The sequence below is a fragment of the Festucalex cinctus genome, chromosome 11 (assembly GCF_051991245.1).
Source record: "Festucalex cinctus isolate MCC-2025b chromosome 11, RoL_Fcin_1.0, whole genome shotgun sequence".
NCBI classification, from domain to species: domain Eukaryota; kingdom Metazoa; phylum Chordata; class Actinopteri; order Syngnathiformes; family Syngnathidae; genus Festucalex; species Festucalex cinctus.
The window spans coordinates 24,854,185-24,864,646 of record NC_135421.1 but is presented as its reverse complement, the minus strand read 5'-3'; the positions used below and the strand labels follow the sequence as shown (position 1 = coordinate 24,864,646).

Genomic DNA, 10,462 nt, shown 5'->3' with positions numbered 1-10,462 from the left:
GATATATACATTTTTAATGCAGGTGTAATTTCTGTCCTGATTCCCCTTCAAAAAAATACATTCAAAACTATAAATGTAGGTCAACCTGCTGAAACGTTTATATGTCACAATATATCCATAAAAATTGGGCTATAGTGATTTATTATTTCATCATACACATTAATTTTATGTTGTTTTTATTCTTCACTTAGGAGCCATACAAAACCTAAATATTATTATGAGTATGTGATTTAGTCAATTCAAAATATAAAAATGCAAATTATATCACTAACAGTTATTTCACATGTGGAAGAATTGGAGGCGTTCATCACAGGAAACATGTTTATTTAAATAACCATATATGGAGCACTGTAAAAAAAATAAATAAGACAAAACCACAATTAAGTGTGATACAAGTCAATCAGATGTAAGACAATCAATCAGTAGCTTGCGGTGGTAAATTGATTTTTGCACCAATCGCCTTTCAAAATTAAAGTCGAGAGCTATCAAAAAACAATATTTACAGACATTATTTTGAATATTCATGCGGAGGGGAAATTAAAAATGAAAGACTGCAAGATTAGCAGTTTTTTTCTGATTTGCTGCAGATGTTTTATTATTTATTTCATTAATTATCTTTTGGGGGTATTATATTTTTTTCCAGAGCTGTATATCACAATAATATCATGAGGTCAAGTAGGAAAAGGCACGATACAGTTGACTTGTGCTACATTATCGACGGGCGAGGTTTGATTTTGGGGCAAAAAAAAAAGAAAAGTTCAGCATAATAGTGGTTCATTCATTCATTCGTGTATCCCTAGACATCAACAAAATAAATAAATAGAAAAATAACTGTCAAAATGTGGGTTTGTGTGTGCCAAAACCTGGTAAACGTCCACAATTTTGCGATGCTTCCGCGCGTAAAAGTAGGACCCACTCAAAATGGACGCACGCGTTTACATTTTTCATCACCACAGTCCCATTTCTTTTCTTTTCTTTTCTTTTCTTTTTTCAGAATATCGTCCCGGCGGTGATGGCCGGGTTGTGGTGAAGCAGGGGGGGCTGCAGGTGGCTCATCGAGTTCGTGTTGGAATACCACGAGTAGTTGGCCAAAAAAGAAGAGGACGATGAAGAGGAAGAGGATGATGAAGAGGAAGGCGCGCCGCCGCCGCCGCCGCTGCTGTTTGGCGGACTGCTGCAGCTTGGAGGTAACGTGGAGCTACTCATGCCTTGAGTCTGTGGGAAGTCCCACGCACTCGGCGGGGACGTGCACGGGGGCGACTCGCTGGTGGGGACGTGCTGCTCGGGCGGGATTTCGCCGTTTTTCCACAGCTTCTTGAACTTGGAGCGCCGGTTCTGGAACCAGATTTTCACCTATGGAGCAGATGACACGTTTATTGCGGCGCTCATTCCCGCGTGGATGTGGCGTGTTTTTTTTTTTGTTTTTTTTGTTTTGGCAGTGGCCCACCTGCGTCTGCGTGAGACCGAGCGACGCCGCCAGCTCGGCCCGCTCGGGCAGCGCCAAGTACTGCGTTTTTTGGAAGCGCCTCTGGAGCGCGGCCAGTTGGAAGCTGGAATAAATGGTTCGAGGTTTCCTGACCTTCTTTGGTTTTCCATTCACCATCCTGATTTCTGGCTCGCTCTCTTCTTTTTCTGTGGGAGAACATTGGAATGCACTTTTAGGACGGTTCTGGCACTGGGTGTGTAATTTTGGATTTGTGGGTAGGTGGGGATGGATCACTTTTTTTTTTTTTTTGCATGGGCGTGTGCAAGTTATAATTTGACACTTAACATTGTGTTTAAACTGAAGTGTGGAATGTATCGTATTTTTATTGCTTTATATGGGCGTGTACATGCAAGCAAGTTTGACTTGAACATTAATGTATTTAAACTATGTCGTGGACTGAATTATAATTTTCTGGTCTTCATGAGCGTATGTGCAAGTTATATTTTTACACTGGACATTGTGTGTGGGCTGTGTCCACTTGTTTTTTTTGTTTTGTTTTTTGTCAAGCGTGCCGCATAAGATAAACAAAAATAAGCTGTGGGAAATTTGCAAGAATTAAGAAATTGAAAAAAAAAAAAATCATGCAAGGAGAAAACTAAAATGTGATCACTGTAATGCATGTAAAGTTAGAATGACAATTATAATGTAAAAATAAATAAATAAATAAATAAATATACCAATATCATTTTTTTATAGGCTTCTATAATAGTCTACTTAACGTGTTAGTTTATTCAAACTAATGTGTGGACTCAGATATTTATTTTTATGCATGCAATTCTGAACATGAATATGTTTAAAAACATTTTTTTTTATTATTTCTACTATCTATAGGCACATATACACATTCTAATTTCATACCGAACAATTAATAAATATCGCATTTGTGCGTACAAGTTACATACGATAATGTATCGCACAACCGTGTTATAAATTCCCATACCGAAGATGATCACAAAATGTGCATTCCATACCGGTCTCAGCAGCAGTAGGTGAGGAGTTGGGTCCAAAGCTGCCATAAGAGTAAGACGAGCTGAAGCCCGCCATGTTGTCGTATGATTTTGCGTTGTACGGTACCGCGCCTGGCCCACTTCCGTACTGGAATGAACCGAGCGGTCCAAAGGGCGAGCCGTGCCCGTGCCCGTGCCCGTGCTGCGGGCTGTTGTAGTAGCTGCTGTCCGTGGCCGTGGACACCGGCAAGGTGGGGGACTCCTGCGACTTGTGCAAGCTGTGGTAGTTGTTGGAGGTCATCTGGTTGGCGTGCATATCAGTGCTGAGGTTCTCCAAAACTCCTGTCATGGCGAAAATAGGCGCAAAGATGAAAACGCGTCCGCGGGTCGTCGTGCTATTGTCGAGAGTGGGGAAGAAGCATCCCAGGGTGGGGGAGAGATTTTCCTTCCCACGGTGGCCTGTGATTTTTCTGCCAAGGTCCGTGGAAGGAGCGCGCTTATGAGAGGGAGGCTGCGAGTCAGGACAACCAATGACGAAAGAGGAACACCAGAATGCTGCACGATGCTTCCTCCCTCCTTTTTTTCTTTCTAAGCAGTCAGGGGAAGAGAAGAACTATGGCTTGCTTCTATTCTTTTTCCCCACTCAATATGTGATTTAGTATGCGATCATTTTTCGAGGTACTCTTTTGAAAGCATTAAATTAATCCAAACATTAAAATACAATTGTAGGCCTCTGAACTCATACAAAAACGAAGCAGCTACACCCCCAAAAAAGTATATTGGAAGCCACTATAATATTGTGTTACTTTAACATTCATATCGTACTTAAATGCAAACAAAATGGAAGCTCGCATACAACATGAAGAGAATCACTTTTTCTGTTCCATTCACAGCGTTATTTTGATTTTTTTTTTAACATAACCATGCTAAAGTTTTTATTGGGTGAGGTTTGGGGTAATTCTATTTCGGTGTTTAAAAAACAACAACCTTTAAAGCTTTGATGTACAAAATTAAAAGGTTAAATTCATGTACTGCGGCTGTGCTTCATGGAGGTAAAAGCAGGAGTACCAAAGCAGCTCCCTCACGTGGTCAAAACCGGCATTACATCTACAGTATTTGTTTTCTTCTTTTTTCTACGTTAAAAGAAGTGAGGACTGAGAAGTGACATAAAAATGATAACATCCTCCTATTTTTTAGGGTGGACAGGGTGGAAAAAAACTTTCCCTACTGTGAAAACTTTAACTTGCTGATGAGCACGGATGAATCGCAAGTCTGATTTATTCTTTGAAAGTAGACAAAATGTTATCTTAACTTCTTTTTTTTTTCTTCAAGTGTTCTGTGTTCACTTCATGCACTTTTTCTGATCTCGGCTTTGTGTAAATATATATGGGGGGGGAAAAAAGTCCTCCACACAGAAACTAGTGGCTGGTGAGCAGTATCATGTATAACCAGCAGATGGCGCAACCCATGGAAGGGTGACGTTGCAGGTTAGTATATCTGGGTTTCGTCTCGTTTGTAATTGTTCAATAATGTGATAAAACAATAAGCGTGCCGTGATAAGACGTGCGTCATTAAAGCCACCGAGGAAATATAGTTCAACAAAACAAGAAGAATCGTTGAGAATCCGTGTGGGTGGTCATTTGGTCTGTCAAAGTGGTAGTGAAAGTTGAGAGGAAAACGGAGAAGCAACTGAGATACGATGCAATACTGCCCTCCTGTGGATGACTGGAGACTTGGATTCGCACTCGAGTAGATTACAAAACCTTACTTGACATGTTTAGTAGCAAGCAAATTTATGATTGTGTGTTGAATGGTACCTCCAGAATTTAAAGTTTCAACTTGAAACATTTTAAATGACTCGTTCCCATCTTTTACAATTATTGTGAGGAATCATAAACATGTTCGGTTATCCGACCATCATACGCCAGCAAAACCTTTGACCGTTGTTTTTTTTTTGCCACAAGATGGCAGCAAATCTCGCAGACTTATTGAGCAAACTTGCCAAGGCATAATACAACCAACCTGATTATCTCTCTGTACACTTTTAGTATTAGTCAAGGCCCTTTTAAATAAAATAAACCAAAACAAGAATAAGTTAACACTCCTGGTTCACAAACCAAATCACAGAGAATGTGATGTAGGCCTAATCATTACAGGTACATTGATTTGAAGGAACCTGCAGAGGAAGCTGATAAATACAAGCTTTCCCTCATTTTAGAGGGCCATCACGTGGTTGTGCAACTACTGAAATGTCGTAATAGTTCCAGTCCAGGGAGCTCTGCGTGTGTCTGCAGCAATTGTTCCCATGAAAAGCTCCAGCCCATTTGGACTGCATGTCACTGCTCATTAGTGGAGCATGTCTGCTCATTCAGTCCTTCAATCATTCACTGGGGCTGAAATGAGCGGAATTACCCAGTTTGGCATTTTACATGGCAAGATGTGTTTCAAATGTATCTTTTTTTTTTTTTTTTTTTTTTTTCACTCGTATAGTTAAGTGTGGGGGGGATCCAGCATGTTTGTGAAAGAATCCCAAGCATGCAAATGTTTCCCAAAAGGAAACAAAGATGAAAGAGCACAAAAAGTACACCTGCACAATCTAATGGAATCCAGTTATGGATTGTATTCCGCCTTCCAACTGTTTTAGAATCGGCTTTCAGTCCGAAGCAAAACGCCAGCAGGTCTTATCATGTTTAAAACAGCAGTGGAAGAGTTCTTGCTCAGTAAAACTAAAGCGATGTGACGGCGGCTCATCTTGTTGATCTCCTGCCGTGAGAATTGAAGCATTTGTCTCCATGGCAACACACTTTTGGACAAATCCTATTACCACGCCATTTCAGCTTTGTCAGTTCAAATAGTTTTATGATACAAGCCAAAGGTAAAATTCAGTCACTTAGTGATTCTTCCATTGTTCCTCTTTAGACAGTCAGCAAAATTGCTAGCGTGCATCCATTTACTTTCTTGTAAACATGGAAATGAGCGGCCGAGTGTCCCTTGACCGCTTTGTTTGAGAGGTTGCGTATGTTCTGCAGCACTCCGGACGAGCGCTTTTGTCAAGGAGCGTCCACCAGTATTCGCCATTGAGCACGTGTTTCCGAACAATCAAGTCACAATCGCATTATGTACTGGGGAGAAGTTATTCTTAGCAACAAAAAGGCTGCGAGACGACAACAATTGGAAGGAAGTTGAAGTTAGCTGTTGAAGTAGCAGATGGAAAGGAAAAGCTTGGAGGCTTGATTTCATCAAGAGCTTCTAAAAGAGCGTAAAACCCCTCCATGTGATCATCATGAGATAGAAATCTGGGAATCCACTTTTCACCCCGACAAAATGACGAATTTGCGGGGGAAAACAAAGGAATCCCCCAGAATTCCCTGTGTCATCTGTCCGGCCTGAGAAAGAATTCCGTGAGGTCCGCGAGGTCCCGTTCCCTCCATTGTTGAGCCGGTGGGATGGCACGACCCCCTCCCCTCTATAAAATGGCAGGCAGGCCTTTGTGTGGGGGGAGTGGAGCAGATTTAGTGCGCATGGTCTCCCGACAAAGGAGAGCGGCGCTGTCACAACAGGAGCGGGATCAGCTGCTAGCACGCCGTCATTTAACGCTTCACTTCACGCGCTGGCTCACAAACACACAATTGACATCTCGGCATGATGACGACGATGATGATGATGATGATTCGTACTCCAAGACTGAAACGTTCTCATGCTGGGGTGTGTCTGTTTCCTGGATTGCGTCTGTCCATCTATTTTTTCTTACTTCTTTTTGTTATCCTTTATCCAGTCATCCTTCTATTCTATCATTCCATATATCTTACAGTCTTTCCACTATATCATCCACCTACCTTCACTGTATCATTCTATACATCCTCCTGATCATTCAGCTGCCTCTTAGTCCATCAATCAATCAATCATCCATCGTCCATCCATCCATCCATCCATCCATCCATCCATCCATCCATCCATCCATCCAGTTTCCTCCCATCCATCCATCCATCCATCCATCCAGTTTCATCCATCCATCCATCCATCCCAAATCACCTATCCATCCATCCATCCCAAATCATCCATCCATCCATCCATCCAGTTTCATCCATCCATCCATCCATCCATCCATCCATCCATCCATCCAGTTTCCTCCCATCCATCCATCCATCCATCCATCCAGTTTCATCCATCCATCCATCCATCCATCCGTCCATCCCAAATCACCCATCCATCCATCCATCCATCCATCCATCCATCCATCCATCCATCCATCCATCCATCCATCCTGTTTCATCCATCCATCCATCCCAAATCACCCATCCATCCATCCATCCATCCATCCATCCATCCAGTTTCATCCATCCATCCATCCATCCATCCATCCAGTTTCATCCATCCATCCATCCATCCATCCATCCATCCCAAATCACCCATCTATCCATCCATCCATCCATCCATCCATCCATCCATCCATCCATCCATCCAGTTTCATCCCTCCATCCATCCATCCATCCATCCATCCATCCATCCATCCATCCATCCATCCATCCCAAATCATCCATCCATCCATCCATCCAGTTTCATCCATCCATCCATCCATCCATCCATCCATCTACCCATCCATCCATCCATCCATCCATCCATCCATCCAGTTTCCTCCCATCCATCCATCCATCCCAAATCATCCATCCATCCATCCATCCATCCAGTTTCCTCCCATCCATCCATCCATCCATCCATCCATCCATCCATCCCAAATCACCCATCCATCCATCCATCCATCCAGTTTCATCCATCCATCCATCCATCCATCCCAAATCACCCATCCATCCATCCATCCATCCATCCATCCATCCATCCATCCATCCATCCATCCATCCATCCATCCATCCATCCATCCATCCATCCATTTTGTATGATAGCCACCGGTATCTCAGGTCAAATGTTTCATTCCACTGGACTCTACTGGCTGCAAAGGCCTCGTTGTGCATTCAAGAACTTCATTGATTTTGGAAGCGATCCAATCCAGGATGCTTGAGTTGAGGTCGTTCCGCTCTGTTAAAATTCCTTCCCCACTGACAAGGAATTCGCTTTCCTTTTCACCTGAGTGACTATTTAACTGTTAATGCAAGATCACCTAAAGTGAATAATTATATGAGTGCTCGCCATACTTGACAAGGTGTTTCACAGACACATACCCTTCTTGACCTTTTGAGGCCACACAGAAGAAGCCAGGCTTCACTTGACTGCAACAAACGAGCTGCTAATTCGAGAAGAAAGCACTCGCCACCTGCAGGCGGTCACCTGATCGGCCATCGATCCCCTCTGACCCGGCACAATAGAACCCTCCCGAGCCAGCTCCTGTTACGCCGACTGCCTTGGGACAGAATGTGCATGAAAGTGCTCTTTTGTGTGCTGGCTTGAACTCAGGTGAAGGCACTTACACGCCGCTTTGGTCACACACACAAAGGAATTGAAAAAAAAACACAAAACACAGACAGCAACAAGTTCACCTCAATGATTGGGACAAGTCGAAGCGTCTCTCAGTGCAGTTCAACATCAATGCAAAGCACTTGTGAACATTTGTCCTATGTTGCAGCCCAACAGCAAAAGTAAGCACTTAAGATGCTGTTTTCTTATGATACGTTTAATGTTGTGGCTTTTTTTTTTTAAGTCAGCGTAACTTATCTGTCTCATGTAACTTCCTGTAAAGATATTAAACTGTCTGTACATTTGTCTGAGATGCTTTTTCAGGGTAACCAACATACACCACAAGGCAGCAAAATCTTTGACCAGTTTTTCATTTCCGCTAACTACTCAGAGCAAAAGCTACACACTAAACATTTTTAGCCTGTCCAAGCTGCAGTACAAAACTTCATGCTCTAACATCATGCTTTCATTTATGTTATTTATTTATTTGTATTTTGGACACACAAAAAATATACCGGAGATTTCAGTCGGAATTGAGCACTTTCAATTTAGCTCGTGTTTTACACCTTGAAAATGCGTCTTGCTTTCAGTGGTGTGGCCACTTAAGAGTGCCTCATTGTTAGCAATGAGTGCACGGACATCACGCAAAGAATAGCAAAATAGTGAAGGAGAATTTTTATTATTATTTTTAAGTCAGATGTAAAGATCAGTCAAGCACGTAGATCGTCGCTTTGTGCTGGCTTGGCTGCTTTAGAGTGCCTTGTTGTTGGCTGTGAGTGCACACACACAGTATTTTTTTCTTTTCTTTTTTTTTTTTTTTAAGTCATACAAACCTGAGTGGAATTTGATCATGTGATGACGGTTGAATGGAGCACAGTTTATTTCATTAAGAAGACACACCCACTTTTGAGAGCATTTTTTTATACGATTTTATGGAGTTGATTTTTTTTAAATCTTTAATTTGGCAATGTCGTTAACAAAACACTTTTCGGTGTTGTCTTAAATTTACCAAACATATTTATTTTGACATTACAACAATTTTAAATAAGTTAGATATTGTAATTAACGTGTTAAGTGCTAAAAAAAATAATAACTTTTTATATTGTGCTCATTTCTGTTCAGTGAATAAGCAGTGTAATGAATAAAATAATAATGCTGATAGCATGGAATCATATGCTTTTATTGTAGCCAGTTATTTAGATTCATTCGCCTGATAATAATTAATATAATTAATGTAAAATTAGACTTTAATTAAGTAAAAAGTTGGCAGCTATACATTAAGTAGATTTCTGGCTCCCTGTCTCTGCAAATGTTACATTTTTAAACAGATTTTTATCACAAACGAGTCACTAGTGCACAAAGTCGTCATCCAATCAGATCATGGCGTCGTTAAAGAGGCCTGTGAGGTAGTTAAGTGTGACGCATCGATGAGCAAATTCACCACGACAAGAGATGACATTCAAACATTTCACACGAGAGCCCGCCAAGTCATTTGCCGCAATTAGGGATGTGGTCGTACTGACACACACACATTTGTTGACAATAGCCACTTTGTGCAATGTCACGGCCTGGATCGCTTAAACTTCATGTCGTCGTCACATTTCAGCCGACAGACGAAGAAAAATGCGGACAAAGTTTGCTGCAGGCCACAGAAGAGCAAAGATCAATGCCAATGAAGGGGTTGAAGAATGAAAGATCCTCCGTTCCATCCTGTTGCTAACCCTTACACAACCCAAATTGTTTTTTAGTTAAACTGTGAAACACTCCAGGCACATAAGTGTCTAATGACTTATTAACCAGCATGGCAGGTGCGAGCAGCGAGGTTGCACATTCATAATTGATGCCTTTTTCCTTAGTCTGATGATTATTGCATCAATAATGCAGCAATTGAAATCAGTGCCGCTAACCTGAGTTTACAGGACGTGACTTCAATCCCAACCCTTTAAACTGCCGCGTTTCGCTCCTGGTTTGGTGTCAAAGGAAAAAGTTTATTTGGACAGTTGAGGTGACCTAAGTGCCTATTTGTTTGTCCACCCTTAAAAATGTTAAGTATGTCTCTTTTCAGATTGTTATGCATTTTGTACCCCGGGAAAATCTTTAATTATTGTCTTTTTAACCATCTTTTGTTGGTTTTATGCAATATGCAAAAGACTGATATACAATAAAACAGCTGAGCAGAATATACAAATGAACCCTTTGCTGTTACGCCTCCCCAGGACCTCATCAAAGTAACAGTGAGACAAAGCATATCAAACAACTCCAAAAGTCCATCCATCCATCCATCCATTTTCTTGACCGCTTATTCCTCACAAGGGTCGCGGGGGCTGCTGGCGCCTATCTCAGCTGGCTCTGGGCAGTAGGCAGGGGACACCCTGGACTGGTTGCCAACCAATCGCAGGGCACACAGAGACGAACAACCATCCACACTCACACGCACACCTAGGGACAATTCAGAGCGCCCAATTAACCTGCCATGCATGTCTTTGGAATGTGGGAGGAGACCGGAGTACCCGGAGAAGACCCACGCGGGCACGGGGAGAACATGCAAACTCCACCCAGGAAGGTCCGAGCCTGGACTCGAACCGGAGACCTCAGAACTGGGAAGCGGACGTGCTAACCA

General features: G+C 42.1%; 1 protein-coding gene across 4 annotated transcripts in view; it reads right to left on the bottom strand.

Annotated features, from left to right (window-relative positions):
- Window positions 1–307: 307 nt before the first annotated feature.
- dlx2a (distal-less homeobox 2a) overlaps window positions 308–10,462 on the bottom strand; it is a 25,485-nt gene continuing 15,330 nt past the window's right edge. For 3 of the 4 annotated variants that reach the window (XM_077536712.1, XM_077536714.1, XM_077536713.1), the window contains 3 exons: window positions 2,458–2,775; window positions 1,448–1,632; window positions 308–1,353 (listed from right to left, as the gene is read on the bottom strand). In XM_077536712.1, coding sequence (XP_077392838.1) covers window positions 991–1,353; window positions 1,448–1,632; window positions 2,458–2,775 — 866 coding nt within the window. In that variant the 3' untranslated portion in view covers window positions 308–990. Of the gene's footprint in view, window positions 1,354–1,447; window positions 1,633–2,457; window positions 2,966–10,462 lie in introns of those variants that run through there. The other variant, XM_077536715.1, reaches the window with a different exon arrangement.